Source organism: Poecilia latipinna, unplaced genomic scaffold, assembly GCF_001443285.1.
Source record: "Poecilia latipinna isolate Pla-1442-1.1 unplaced genomic scaffold, P_latipinna-1.0 Scaffold1078, whole genome shotgun sequence".
NCBI lineage: Eukaryota > Metazoa > Chordata > Actinopteri > Cyprinodontiformes > Poeciliidae > Poecilia > Poecilia latipinna.
Genome location: NW_015113694.1, coordinates 66,619 through 82,333, shown reverse-complemented (window position 1 = coordinate 82,333; position 15,715 = coordinate 66,619). Strand labels below are relative to the sequence as shown.

At 36.2% G+C, this 15,715-nt stretch overlaps 1 protein-coding gene and 1 long non-coding RNA gene across 5 annotated transcripts in view; both read right to left on the bottom strand.

Annotated features, from left to right (window-relative positions):
• The window catches only part of LOC106959420 (uncharacterized), a 6,017-nt gene extending 4,142 nt beyond the window's left edge, over positions 1–1,875 (bottom strand). The window contains exon 1 of the long non-coding RNA XR_001427343.1: positions 1,836–1,875. This is a non-coding gene — a long non-coding RNA (uncharacterized LOC106959420). The remainder of the gene's footprint in view (positions 1–1,835) is intronic.
• A 3,277-nt stretch (positions 1,876–5,152) lies between these two features.
• Positions 5,153–15,715, bottom strand: part of pak1 (p21 protein (Cdc42/Rac)-activated kinase 1) — a 55,458-nt gene continuing 44,895 nt past the window's right edge. For all 4 annotated transcript variants that reach the window (XM_015051982.1, XM_015051985.1, XM_015051983.1 and 1 more), the window contains 8 exons: positions 14,130–14,193; positions 13,495–13,543; positions 12,869–12,981; positions 10,778–10,895; positions 9,714–9,813; positions 8,721–8,917; positions 7,934–8,071; positions 5,153–7,399 (listed from right to left, as the gene is read on the bottom strand). In XM_015051982.1, coding sequence (XP_014907468.1) covers positions 7,313–7,399; positions 7,934–8,071; positions 8,721–8,917; positions 9,714–9,813; positions 10,778–10,895; positions 12,869–12,981; positions 13,495–13,543; positions 14,130–14,193 — 866 coding nt within the window. In that variant the 3' untranslated portion in view covers positions 5,153–7,312. The remainder of the gene's footprint in view (positions 7,400–7,933; positions 8,072–8,720; positions 8,918–9,713; positions 9,814–10,777; positions 10,896–12,868; positions 12,982–13,494; positions 13,544–14,129; positions 14,194–15,715) is intronic.

Below are 15,715 nucleotides of genomic sequence, written 5' to 3'. Positions count from 1 at the left end.
CCGTTTTCAAACCCAACGGGTTTTTTGCCATTTTCAAAAAAAAAAAAAAAAAAAAAAAAAATCAATATCGGCCAAAATCGGAATCGGCTTTTTAAAGATTGTAATTGGCGATCAGCCAGAAAACTGCAATTGGTGCACCTCTAACTAAAATCACCAGTAACTGTAGAGAAGTTCAAACATAAATCCAACAGAGAAATTGAAATAGATCAGAATCTATATATAGAAGCCGTATGAGAAATACTCCAAATGTTTGCAGCAGTAACTGAAGGAAAAAAGATGCTCTGAATACCAACCTATGCCCATTTTTTTAGATTTCTATTTGTAAGAAAAAAAAACACATCACTTTCCTTCCCTTTACAATTATATGCTACTTTGTGTTTGTTAAAATTCTAAGTTTGTAAGAAAATATTAAATAATGAAAAACATTTAATGTTTTTGCAAGCCCCTGTAAACAGCATGTCAGCACAAATATCTCCTATTCCACTGTGAAGCACGGTGTTGGTGGAATGATAATACTAAAAATTATTTTAAGTCATATTTGACATATATACATAATTTTATAACAAGTGAAGGTAACAGAGTTTTACTTGATTATGTTATAAAATGACGCTGTGGCTGGAAAGCACATAACACTGCCACTGTAACAAAAAACTTAACTTCATAACTTCAGAATTTATCAGTTTAAAATTGGAGAAGTTGCTAATGAGCTCAGCAGATGCGAAATTCCTCTAGGTGTTGCTAATTGCTGGTGGCTAGTCTGAAGGAGTTGAGAGCGGGAGGCGCTTCTCCCGTGAAGGCGGAGCCAGGTCCACTCAGGTGTTTTGAACAAAGTGGTTGCCATGGAGATTAAAGGATTCCTCAAAAAAATCAAAGCAACACTCCATAACATTATAACATGATGTAAAGCTGAAAAACTTTGATTTTAAATGATACTGTCCCTTTAAGAAAGTTAGAGTTATTATTTCTCCATAAGTTCTTCAGTTGTTGAATCATGAAGTGCATCCAGTTATTCCCACGACTGTGTTGTTTCCTCACACCTTTCCGTTGGCCTCAACCTTTAAACCTTCACTTCTTCTTCCCTTCACTCCTCTTCCTTCAGTTTTTATCTTCTCAGTCTCCTTCATCTCTAAAGTCTTGTTTTCATCTCACTTCTCATCCGTTTCCTGCTCTGTTCCTGTCACGGCTCATCTCCCCTGCAGCCGCAGCAGAAACCAGCATCATCGTTTCTCTGCACCACGGGAGGAAGATCCACGACTGTGTGAATCTGAGGTAGGGGGAAAAACTGCAACCGAATGTCAGGTCATTTTCACTCAGTCACCATGGTGACAAACTCTCCACTGCAAAAGGTTCGGTGCAGAAAGTAAGACGCTTGATGCAACCTGAACTGGGATAAGAGCAAAAACTGGACTTTATGAAAACCCCAGAGCTGCTTGTATTTTCTGAGAAACATTTAAATCTCTCAGTTTTTAGATTCTGTTTGGAAAAATTTGAGTTTGCTTCTAAATATAAATATTGTGTGTAAATCTATAAATTATGCTGTGAGGAAAGCTAAGTTTATGGCCACCTTAAAGGGGATCTACAACTCAAAATTCACTTTTTCACGTTTTTATACTTCCATTTGAGTTTCTACTGCTTCTAAAAACAGCACAAACACTTACAAAACACCTGCCTGTTTTTTGGCAGTTAATATTTTTTGGTGTCTGGAAAATGAGCCGTTTCAAAGACCTCACGATTGAGTGACATTGCGCTGTTACCTAGCAACACAAGCTGGTTTTACTGCTGTATGCATTGAACAATGGCTGCTGGAAAAGAGAAGTGTTTTATTTTTGACTTACCATCCAGAAACCACTTGCTGCTTCCTTGTTGGTTGTACAGGAGTCTCCACTTCTGCTTTTCAAAGATGTGCGGTATAATTATGCATCTGTTTGCAGTAATTTTCACAAGCGAGTTGATTTGAGGGATGTGGCCAGCAGCAGCTTATTGAGATTTAAAGTGACAGAGCCCCTAAAACAGTTCAAAATAGGCAGAACTGATCAGACTATAATCTCATTATCTGAGAATGATTTTGTGCAAAAAAAATGTAATGAACAAGTTTTGCATAGTCTGTTCAAGGAAGCATAAAAAGCCACCTTTAGAATTGTACAGTAGTTGCATTAGCAAGATCACTTTTTCCAAGATTAATTTTAGCTAAAAATGAATTCATTAACAAAATTGTTTTATTATGGGCTGTTTTATTATGGGCTGTTTTATTATGGGCTTAGCTCAACATTATAGAAAATCAGAAAGCTAAAGGAAACTGTATTTAAACAAACCGAGTAATAAATAGAGACCACAAAACAGGCTAAGGCAACGTTCACACTGCGAGCTTAAAAAAGTTCAATTCCGATTTTTTTGTGAAATCTTATGTGTTTCGGTTGTTCACATATCCAAATGCGACTTGTATGGGATCAGGTATGGGATCTCCTGTGTGAGCTGTAATGCCGCGCATGCGCAGTAGTTTCGCCAACCGCCATAAAAGAAGAAGTGCACAGTCTTTGCGGAAGTAAACAGGGATGCTAACGGTGGAGCTTAGCTTACAATTTTGAAGTCGTTGTCCGACCAGAGCAGCACATTAACAGCTTAAACCCCATTATGGTCCGTCATGGTTGTTGCTTTTCTTCCTGCTTGCGTGTATCAGGACGCAGAATAGTGACGTTTGTCGAGTATCGATGACGTTTAAGTCGGATGAATGAGACTTGGCCGTTCAGATTCAGATCACATTTGAACATTTCAGCTCGGATATCCCAGTGGCCTGGGTCGCTTTATAAAAAATCTGATCTGTGTTATTTAGACTGTCATGAGAAGATCCGATACAGGTCGCATTGAGGTAGAAAAATTAAATATACATATAAATAAGAAATCAGAATTGGGTCATTTCAGGCTGCAGTGTGAACATAGCCTAAAACTCTTCCTATTTATGCATCTCTGTGGTCAAGTTTAATCAGACACATATTCGTACAATAAGATACCTGTTCATTAAAGGTCCCTAAATTACAACTTCTCAACTCCAGTGATGTAATATTAGCTAAAAGCACGTGTAAATCGCCACGCCGCACGAGGAATTACCCGGTCGGCTGCTTCCTCCTGATGTTCTGCCTGTTTTTTCAGATGTGAACGCCAACAGGCCTGGGTTCACTCAGCTGAAACATTAATGAAAGTTCAGAATTACGCAACAACCTGGACCGGATCCACCGCTCGGCCACTGGAGGCCTCAACACTGACTCACACACTGCCTCATTATCCGAAGTTGAAAGCGGGCGAACGGTAATTATCTCTGCTAATTAAAGTGGAAATCCTCAGAGTGTGACAGAAAGAAATCAGTGAGAGATTTTAGATTATTTTTCTCCCGGATTTACAGAACAGCAGTTTACATAATTGTCTTAAAGGGTTTAGAGGCTCAGGAAACAATGTTATAAATAAAAATAACTGGCTCAACACTGTGACTGGAAGTTTCTGCCACTAATCTGGATTTAAGCATCATGTTTATCTGGACTTTCTGGGAAGAAAACAAGTCACATCATTCAGTTTTTGTACCGTTTTATTTGTTCCTCTTCAGTTGTCTTGAAAAATCAAAAACAATTTCTACAAACAGATAAATTATGGCTCTGATACAGTAAAGATTGGAGACTTTGTTTGATCTTCTCATTGTCATCCTAACGTTGGACCAAGTCTCAATCCCCATCAAAGCTGCTGCTGTTGTGCAAAACTCATTTATGAAGATTATCATGAGGATTTCCAGCAGGTGGCGCTGTTGTGTGGACAGTACCTGACATTAATAGTGTTTTTCTTTTGTGTATTAGTGTTATTCGTTTGTGTGTTTGTTATTCTTTTATACATCAGGTGACACAGGAAATTAATGTTGGCACTTAGACCAGGGGTGTCCAACGTGTGGTCCGTGGGCCATTTGCGGTCCTTGGAATAGTTTTGTGTGGCTCCTGGACGCAGTTTGGGCATGGTTTTACTCCAGTAAATGGAGCTGATCCAGATTTGTTTTTCTTTGTATGAGATTTTCAATAACAAATTTATACTTTAAATAATACATTTTAAGTACAAAATAAGTGTTTTTAGATTTTTTTTTGTTTTTATTTTTGCTTTCATTTTAATGATAAAGTGAGCAGAGCCACAAATCTCCAGTAACTTTTTACTCAAAGACACTTTATTGCACCCAGTAATTAAAATGAGCTAAATACAGTTCAGAGTATTGTGTGCTTTCAACTTGGTGATTTTGTGCTAAAAGTCTGGAAACAGCTGACTTAGAGGACAGTACTGCTTTATTTTTAAAAAAGTTGGGTTATCTGGAGCGCTATAAGCGGTCAGCGTCTTTCGTAGATTTGATTAGATCTCTGAAAACGTTCATTATGGATTCATATGAAATGAATTTCTTCCAATCTGCTGAACTTATCAATCTCACTGGAGCTGAAAAAAGTAGATATTTTTCAACTCAAGTCAACTCAGAAGCAGTTTGAACGCCATTTTATAAGCCTTAAAAGGCCATTAAGTCTACATGAGACAGTTACTGAAACACATTCATGGTTATTTACACTGAAGACTAATCTGCTCAGACCGGGACTGACATGGTTGCTTGGAAATATAAAACCTTGAAAAGAGTGATAGTTATTGTTTATGTCTGAGAATCAAAAGTGAAAAATCATGAAAAGAATTGTGCTTTATTAAAATAAATATATAAAATATGTTTGGAAACCCAACAGTATACCGAGGTTAGTCAAATTTTCTACTTTTATTTCCTGTTTTTTTTTTTTTTCAAATTACTGTGATTAAATTTAGAATTTTTTTTTTTTTTTTTTAGCAAATTTTCAAACTCAGAAAATTCTAAGATTTTTCTAGAAAACGTCTAAGATTTTTGGCAGAAATTTAGTCTCTTTTTTCTCCCATCTACACTGGCAGTAATACGCCATTTAATCTATAATGAGATATTTTACCCATGTTAATAGTGAAATAATCTGCTAATCGAACCAGTACTTTTTATAATTGATATTAAGGAATTAATTTAAAACAAACTCCTATATCTTGCTTAGAAGTAACTTGTAAGTTAGTTTTCTCTTATTTCAAGTATATTAAGGTATTTGCACCAGAAACTGGATGAAAAATACTCGACAGGCAGCTCCTGCATCGTGACTCTTGGTTTCAAACTAAATATGAAAAACTGCAGAATAGCCCTTTAAATATTCAGCTGAGCTTTATGGGGATTCAGACCTGGACACAACAACACAACTGCAACATTTTCAGCCAGTTATTAAACATTAAATCATAAACTTTCGCCTGTTTTTCTGATGCAAAGCGGATAATGTTCACATTTTGTTGCACCTGCTGATTTGCTGCAGAGAAATATCCAGTAATAACAGTTAAGCTTTAAGTTGTGTTGAAATTAAATGGAGCTTCGACTGAAAATGCTGCAGCTCGTCACTTCCATCAAACATTAAAACAATTCTTAAGCCTTTGAAACAGTTTAAGGCCAGAAGTACCTAAAAAAATAACAAAAAAAGGAAGAAATCATAAAATCAGAGACAGTTTTGGATAAATGTTTAGGAGTTTTTTGCAGAGTTTTCAGATTCTCCGAAGCTCAACTCCTCATCCAAAAATTATAAATGTAATAATCTGATCAATGTATAAAAAAATGATCTGTAAACAAAAGCTGGAACGGTTGTTTTTCTTCTTGCATGTAAAATATACACCGCATGTTCACAGGGCTCCTCCAGGCTGGAAAACATTTATCCGTCTTCTGAAAATAGGATTCAGATATGATCTCTACTATCGTACACAAGCATCCTTCATTAATCATCGATGCGCTCATTTATCACTTCTTACTCTAAACATACCGTATAAAAACAAAGAAAAGGTGGATCTCATGCACTTTCCCCCCAGAGCCCAAAACGAGCCCACCGACGCCCAGAGCCACAGATGGACGGTTCCTCTTTTACTGAAATAATAAAATAAGTACACCCCTTTTTAATTCTACAGCTCTATCTACAGATCTGTGAGAAAGTATTTACAGATTTCTTCTGCTTCAGATCAGAACTGAATTTAGTTTTTAAATTATTATTTCACTTGATAACAGAAAACAAATCAACCTGGCTTCTATGTGAAAGAGGCTAACATAACTAGCCCTGCCCCCCAGACAATTTCTGGACAGTTCCAGCAAAGTGGGCGGAGCCAGGATGCACGGAGGGGCGTGGCCAGATGTGGCCCTTTACTCGCAGAGTAGAGTACCCAAAAACTGTACTCAAGTAAGAGTAGCATTACTTCAATATATTTTACTCAAGTACAAAAGTACTTGGTAAAAGGTCTAATCAAGTACTGAATAACTGGTCAAATTAAACCTTTAATATTTAAAAATTACATCATCGGATGGACCAAACCCCAAAATTTTACTCGAGTAAGAGTAGAGATACTCAAGTAAAAGTACAGCGTAGTAAAAGTAATTTTTTTTTTCCAAAAAAAGTTACTTGAGTGAATGTAACTAGAACCAACTCTGGTTATTACTAACTCTGGTTTTACTTCTTGAATCGCTTTTGTCATTTAAAACTTCCTCTGTTCGTCAGTGTCTAATATTAAAAACAGTTTGATGGTCTGAAAGTTTTTGTTGTGACAAAAAAGCAAAAACAGAAGAAATCTAGAATACTTTAAACAGCAACTGCATGGGAGATGACAAATAAAAAACATAATTTATGTATTAAAACCATAGAATTAGTAGATTAATGTGACGTTGTTGAGGAGCAGCCTGTGGTTCTGGTGCTCCAGTGAAAGATGATAATTCGGTTTTATGTTGAACCTCGTCCATTGATGGCTCTGGGCAAACCAGTGTTTAACAAAGACACGACAAAGTACCAAACCCGACCGGCTCTGCACAGGGCGACGCTACGATCGACATGAATAAAATCCCAACGGTCCACGGTGACAAACACGCAACAACTAAAACTGATTCATAAAAAAGGAATCGCTTCCAAAACAAAATAAAAAACGTCCAAATGTCCGACGATGTGGTCCTGATTTAAAAACAATAAAAACGAGCCGGCGTCTTTGGGCTCTGGAGACGTCCCTCGGTCCCTTCGCCTGGGTCCGGTGGGGTGTTTGGGGGCTTTTCCTCTCTGTGAGGCGGATGGGGTGGAAGGAGACAGGGCAAATAAAGCAGCTCCAAGGTAGAAAACACTCGGAGGAGGAGAGAGAGAACAACTCAAGTCCTTCTGAGGGTTTTGTAACCGGGCCGGCGGCCGCAGACTCACGTAGCGATGACGACAAACCAGAGCAGTGGCAGCTAGCGGTTGTTCTTTGCCGCCTCCTTGGCTGCCAGAATGAGAGGAGTGAGGCTGGAGAGAGGCTTGGCCATCTTCAGGAACTGGTGCTGGGAGAGGAAATGAGGCAGGATGGAGACAGAAACATCCATTTAAAATAAAACAAATATGGCTACTGCAAATGTTTCACAACTCTGATGCATTTATAAGCCTGTGGCAATAAGCAATTCATCAATAATCTCATGATAAACTAAAATAAGCTCAATCATTTCCATTCTGATGATCAGTCTTTTTTTGAAGGTTTTCATTTCCTTTTTATTTATTGTTTTTGGTTGTTTTGTTTTATTTTAGATAGTTAAATTATCTTCCACTTTCACTGTGGTGTGTATAAAATTAAAGTTCATTAATAATGGTATATTAATACTGGTATTGATACACCATTATCAATATGTTACTTGAAAATGGTTTCAAAACAATATTATCATCTATCGGAAAAATTCTGGGACAGTTTATTGCCCCAGAATTAGTTTTTCATGACTTGATTAGTAATTTATTTAGAATGAAGCTTACAGCATCTCTCTGGTTTCACTTGGTTTTGTTTTTTCTCATGAACACACCGGACCCGGTGTGTTCATGAGAACTACCTGCAGTAGTTCTTTAGCAGATCCTCGTTTCTCCACGTCCATCTCCAGGCATCGGTTCAGGAAGTCTCTGAATATTGTTGACAGTTTCTCTGGGTTCTGCAGCTCCGGCGTCCCATTGGTTGCTATGAGATACAGCGCCTAAAAGAAGAAGAAAAGCAACATTTTTAGTTTTTTTTTTCCCAGAATGCAAGCAGAGCCTTGAAGTTGTAGTAGCTTTACTTTACTGCCATCTAGTGGTTGACTTAGTAATGGCTGAATTAAAATCTGAACGTCCTTCAACTACATTGCGGCATCAATGAGATAAATTATGTTGCAATAAACAATAAATCAATTAATTGCATGATTAATTGAAAGGAGATAAATCTTTGAGAATGTGCCATAATGCCAGAATTATATTTATTGAAAATTGTCTCAAAACAACCATATTTATCGAAATAACTTCTGGGACAATTTATCGTCCAGCAAAATGTGTTACTATGACAGATGTAGTCATGGTGTTTGTTTAGTAATTCACATAATTCTTTGACTTTGAGTCAATAAACCACAACTTCTAATCATTAAATAAAAAAGATCCTCCTAACTTTGTGACATGGAGGTCATTTTCTACTATTTTAAGCTGTAAAATCTTTCTCTGTTAGCTAAAAATTTTAAAGCTAAGTAGTAAAATATCACAGATTAACTTTAGAAGGACACCGTAACTAGATTTCTTCTAAAAAAATACCTAATACTAAACATAAAAAATGCTTTTAACTTGATTTTAAGTTGAGTCTGAAGCCCCGGCTCTCACCCTGAGGGGATTCTCGTTCAGATACGGCGGCTCCCCCTCCACCATCTCGATGGCCATGATGCCCAGGGACCAGATGTCCACTTTGGGCCCATAAGCCTTCCGGGTCACGACCTCTGGAGCCATCCAATAAGGAGTCCCCACCATGGTGCTGCGCTTGCTCTGCTCCGGAGTGATCTGGGCGCAGAATCCAAAGTCGGCTGGGAAGTAGAGAGAGAAAGAGCCGGACCTCAGTTAAACCTTCCAAAGTTCAGGTAAATAAACTCCTATGTTCAATGCGGCAAGTTAAATATTTGTATAAGAGGCATTTTGCTAAAAGAAGCAAATAAATGGGAGTGTATGTAGAGAGCAAAGAGGGGTTACAGTAAACCCACCACTGTAACAACCCTGAGCTGCCAAGCAAACCCACATGGGCGTGATTTTCCCTCCACACCTCTGTTTATTATGAAAAGCTGCATTTCCCTGAGCCGGGTTTATGAGAGGGCATCGCCTTGGTAACGGTTTCCATGGTTTCCAGACATTTCCCCCCAAAAACCCAATTTTTTCTCAGGTCTTCAAGTCTAGATATAACATATAAAATACTACAGTTAATTTAGAATTTATGACAAAATAAATAAAATATGGAAAAAAGAAAATAATGAAAAAAATTTAAAAGGGAAAAAAAAGACTAAGAAAAAAGAAAATGGAAATAGAAAGCAAGAAAAGGGAAAGAAAAAGAGAAAGAATAGAAGATGGACAGAAAATAGAAAGATGGAAGAAAAACAGAGAGAGAACTAAAGGAAGAAAAGACAGAAAAGAGAAAAAGAACAACAAAAGAAAGGAAGAAGAAAAAATAAAGAATGAAAATAAAAGAAAAAGAACAAAAGGAAAGAAAAATAAAAAAAAGAAAGATGGACACAAAGATTGAAGGAAATAAACTTTAGAAAGAGAAACTTTCTCTGAAACAGAGCGGAGTTGTTTTGTGAAAGGATCAGGAAGTGAAGGCGTGACACTGACTGAGCTTCACGGAGCCGTCCATGCCCAGCAGGATGTTGTCGCTCTTGATGTCTCGATGGATGACCTGGTTCGAGTGGAGGAACTCCAACGCCTGCAGACACTGCAAAGAAAACATAAACTGACATTAAAAAATACATAACTTTTATAGTTACATGCAATTAACTGAAAATTACCTACTTATTAAGAATGTTGCTTTTGATTAAGATTAATTGAAACTAATTCAAGGCAGCACTGAAGGAAACATGGGCTGAGTTCCATTTAGATTCTAAACAACAACAAACTCACTAATGTAGAATTGGAATGCACCTCTTCCCAACACCTGGTGTTTCTTACCTGTGTAAGTCAGAATATCTGCCACTACAAATGTGAACTGCGGACATTTGACCAGATTTATGTGATCTGCACTGGACCGAGGAGCCTGGTGTCGTCATTTCTCCTTTTGGCCCAGCGTGGCTGGAGGAGTTCCCCAGGGACGAGTGTTCGTACCACCCTCATTTATTTTGCTTATAGGACATAACATTTTTGTCATTCTAATTTACAAATATAATGCTTGTGAAAATGTGATTAGACCTGCTGCATATCAGGCGGTTATCTAGAATTAAGTATGATTAATATTGTTAAGTGCAAGTTTGTGTCAGTTTAAACATGTTTTAAATTACTTATTTTAAAACACAGCTCAATTTAATTTCATGTTATGTTTGATGTGCTTTTCTGACGTGTTTTGAAGAACTTTGTGTTTTTATCTGTGAAAGGTGCTAAAAAAATAGAAAATGTACTTGCTTTCCAAGCCATGTTTCTTTAAACATTAATGGGAGCCAGGACTGAGTCAGAAATGGCATGTAAAATGCTCTTTAACAACCTCTATGCATCTTAAATAATTTACATTTGGATGTAAATTATTTGACTGACTAATACAATAAATGTTAAGAAATCCTGTTTATTTTTCCTGGTTAGCTAACTGTTAGGTATTTCTTTAAAGATCAGGGCTTTATATAACCGTTCACCCCTTGATAACTATGTGTTTATAAACCAGATGCTTGACATTTAAGTATTTATTCTTCTACCTCTCTACACACAGCAGCAATCTGAGCTTCATCCATGCAGGTTTCCGTGACGACGTCAGTCAGCGAACCTCCAGCCAGGTACTCCATCACCACCCACAGCTCATCGCCGACCAGGTAGCTGCACCATGACACAAACCAATACAATGAGCTGCTCTGATTAACACAAAATATATATCTGAAAGTATCCAGATGTTAAAAAAGAAACATCTGTAACGCAATGACAAGAACAACAATAATTTATTTTATTTAGGGGCACCGTTCAACATACCCATGAGACTGCTTAAAGTCAAAGTAGGGCAGAATATAATAATTTACTTTGTCTAATAAGGTTTAAGGCTACCTTATAAGACTAGTTAAAACCAAATTAAAATAAAATATTACAAAAATAATATTTAACTTAATAGTGAAAGTGAGTCAGTTTAAATGTAAATCATCAGAAAATTGGGTTTAATAAATTAAAAAATGTTCTATAAATCAAAACGTCAAATACATTTTATAAGTAAACTTTGTGTTTTCATATTTTTGTCTTCATAATAAAATTTTATCAAAAATAGAAGAATAAGCTGTTATCTATGTCTCAGCACCTCTGAGAATAAAAACTAAATCACCTCTCAAAAGAAAACACAAGGCTGTCCTGATGTTGGACATTATCTGTGGAAAAAAAAAATATATATATATATATTTTAAATTCTGGCTTTAATATTTAAATGTTTTCTGAATTTGTAAAGATCCATCGGCGTTCGGCCAGAAAGCAGCGATCCAGCGTTACCGCACCGAAATGAAATGCAACTCTAAACAGATTTATGTTGCTGAACTGTTCAACAGTCGAGAACAAACACATAAAACACGGCGACAGGGAAATGCTGTCTCCATGGAGACGACAGCGCTATGACAACCAGACATGCCACAGACGCATGGTTACCACTCAAAGGATGGTGGGCGGGGGGGAGGGGGGGGGGAAAAAGAGAAAACAGCTCTTTGGATGTTTTCCTGAAACTTCCCAGAGCAGCTCTGTGGGCATAAAGGGAAAGCATCAGGGCCGAGTGTTTGGATCCGACACTTTCTACATCGTTCAGGTGATTCTGCACGCTGAAACCTCCCGGAGAGGTCAGAGAATACTTACCCAAGTCTCTACTTTTAAACATGTAAACAGGTCAATTGTTTGGAAAAAAATCAAACAAATAAAGGAGTTTTTAGAAAAAAAAAAACCCTAGTGAGTCTCAAAAAACAAATAAATTACCTCAAACTTCAAAGCCAGATTTATCTTTTAATCTTTCCCTGCAGAAGTCGGAGTCTGAACAGCAGCAAAACATTTTACTCTAAGTCACTTCCTGAGACACATGTCACAACTGGCAACTTTAAACTGAATAAGTTTGACATCTGTGTTGAAGCTTTGGTTTTCAACCGATAAAAATTCTTCAAAATAAGAGCGTGAATATGAACTTCTTGCAGTGGGTGAAGATCTTTTTCCATCCATATAACTTTACTTCAAACATCAAACAGAAATGGAGCAAAATAAGATGCAGAAAGTGGAGAACAAAATATAAACATGAATACAATATCTAAGGGCAATAAAAATATTTAGTCTTGCAATGGCAGGTAGAATTTGAATTTAAGTTAGCACATTAGCATTAGCTTCTGCTAAATACTATGTTGATGTAGGAGTTTAGTGCTTTAGGTTTAGTGTAGCTAACATTTAATTAGCCATTCCCATTATTGGTATAGTAGATGCAAGAATGCAAACTGTGTTAAATTTACCACTTGTCGCCGTTAAACAACTTTAGTTGGAATAAGTATCCGATTCCAACTTTAGCATAATAGCTTCCACTAAATACCACTCTGGTATAACGTTTTACTGTTAGCTGTTTCATGCTTTAGGTTTAGCCTTCCACTGGTATATTACATGTGTGTATGCTAACTGTGCTATATCTACCATTTGTCACCACTAACAACTTTAGCTGGAGTCAGTGTTTGAAAACGAGGAGCACTACCTGCTTTAAGTGTTGGAAAGCCTAGTCTAACAGCTAAAAGCATTCGCTACCATCTCCTTCCCACATATTCTCAGCCTAAGGCTGTGCTGCAAGAGCTAACCTGTCCAGGTAGTTGACAATGTTTGGGTTCTTGTTTTCCCTCATCACCAGAATCTCGTTGATGATCAGCTCTTTCTTTGGCTGCTGCTGCAGGTTCATCTGTTTAATGGCAACCTGACAGGAAAGAAAAATACAAGAAAAACATTGAAAAAAAATATATATATGTGAGGAGGTGCAAGGAGTCTTTATGGAGTGAAGTGGGCTAATCCTGAGGGTGAAAGTGACGGATTAGCTATGAAATAATCCAGGATGTTTCGAGAAATTAAATATGTTGCATCTTTCTATTGTGTGAACTTCACCTGAACTCACAGTTTTTCTCTTCTTTGTGTTGTTTTGCTTTAATTAAAAGCATAAAATTAACCGACATTCACTTTACATGTCACATTAGAAACTTCAAACTAGATTTTTATTTTTAATTTCAACTGAATCCAATTTATAGTGAATATTGTACATTTTCAAACATTTTATTCGGGTAGTTTTTCTACTTTGCTTGGCAAAATAACCAAAGTAGCTGGTTTTCTTAATGTAATCATCAGAAATGCATTATCTTTCAAAGATAACTATTTTTTTTAAGTATTTTTATTTGGCTTTTTTGTTACAAATTGAAAAAGAAGAAAACAAACTGACCTCTTGTCCTGTAGCGATGTCTATAGCTGTGTACACTGTACCAGAGGCGCTAAAAGGGAAAGGAAAGGGAGAAAGGTCCAATTTAGACCAGCTGGAGGCAAAATAAAATTATGGTATTTAAGAAAAGATCAACATGTATTTTAGAATTAGAAACAATATATACTTTTACAATAAAGACAAATCTTCCTGAATAGTTCAGAAAAATAAAATGAGAAATATTTAAACTCCTTTAGACAAAAAACAAATTATGTTTTCACTATGAAATCCCATCTATAAGTGTATAATAATTTATATCTTAGAAAATACGCAAGATAATTTCACTTTGATTCAAATAAACAGATTTATTTTTCTTAAAACTATTTTAATAAATAAATCTGCCACTATGACAGTGCACTCTGCATCAACATGTACTGACAGATAGGCATTTGTTTTTATAAATAATTGTTTTTAGTGAAACAAAAACACCAAAATGCGTAAAAATGTATTTATTTTCTCAGATATCTGGCTATGTGTGGACTAGGCCTAAAACTAAGTTGAGGAAAATTCATTAAAAGCGTGTTGGCGTTTAATTATTTAGGTTTTTTTTTTTTTCATGACTAAGCTTTATGTAATCATGTTTTTCATAAAGCACTCACCCCTGTCCTATTTTTTCAAACCGAGTATATTTCTTCTTAGGATCTCCCACGCTAACAATTGTCCCTGAGGAGAGAAAAGAAAAGACAAAGGCAGCAGAAATTAACTTAATGAGGATGTAAAAACAGCAACAGCATAAAACCTCCAGAAAATAATAATAAAAAAGAGTTTTTAATGATAATTTAAAGATGATTTTATTGGATAGAAAAGTAAAGTGATTTTCTATCCATTTGGAAACTACTCTACAGCAAGTTAGTCAAACTCATTTAACTTTAATGCTTCATGCAAAACAAAGGGAAAAAATACTGAAGGAAAATAATATAAAAATAGTTTAAATTAAAACAAACAAACAAACATAAGAGGCAGGAAAACAGCTGAAGAGTAAAAATTGTCAACAGCAGGAAAGATTTGAGGATTAATTCTTGGAAAGAACCACAAGTGATGACAGAGAGAACGAACAGCCAATCAGATTTGAGGATTGAGCAAGAGTGGGCGGGGTCAAGTCTGTCAATCAGAAGCGGAAGGACAAGCAGTTTCCTGCTCTTACCAGCAGAGGGAGACCTGAGCACATCTGAACAGGCGTGGCGCAAGGTTTAAAAATATACAGATTTATCCAAACAGCATCACTAATATACATCACAGCATTTTATCAGGGGAGTAAAGCTTTATTATTTTTTATTTGAGCTGCATTTTTAGTCTCTTTGTTGCCACAGTTGTTAGGGAGAACAGCTAAAAATAGACCAGAAGTTCGGCTCAAACAAAAACGCTGCAGCTTAATCATTAAGTTGGTAAAACTCACTGAGCAGGAAACAATAAGGGATGATATTTTTTTAAATTAATTGCCAGCTTCCTAACAATCAAATTAACCCTCTTAATGCCAATGTTGCTGCTTTCTCTTATCTAAACTTAGAAATGCTAAACATTTCATTCGTAAACATTATATCAACTAAAAACACTTTGGTCAAAAACTGTTTCTGCATTTCTGGGAAAATAAGCTGCTTTAATGTTAAGGAAGAAAATTACTGGAAGATAAATCAGATAAACCTGAGTAAATATAATTGAGAAAACAATAAATAAACTGCACAACATGAGCTTTTTTAGCAGATAAAGTACTTTCATCCCAGATGCAGTTTGTTTAATGTTGTTTAAATAACAGAGGAGTTGCAGAAGTCAGCAGCAGCTCGATTAAAACCTTAAAATAAACTTAAAATCTGCTCCCAGAAGGAAACAAAGTGATAAACAACATCTGATAAGACAGAAAGCAGCAGCTGCTCTCAGTCTGCAGTCAGGAAAAACGGCTCCATCTTTCATTCACTGCAAAAACACAAAATACTAACCAGTATTTTAAGTCTAGTTCTAGTACAAATATCTTAGTAAATATGATAGAAAACAAAACCAAGTTACAAGTAACTTTTCAGCAATAATTAGGAGCATGTTTAAGTCATTAATTCTTTAATACTGATTTAAAAAATACTTGTACAAAAGGAAGATTATTTCAGCTACAATAACTATTTTTTCCCATATTAAAAGTGAAATAATCTGCCAGTTGAACCAGTAATTTTTCATCACTTAAGGAATTATTTACTTG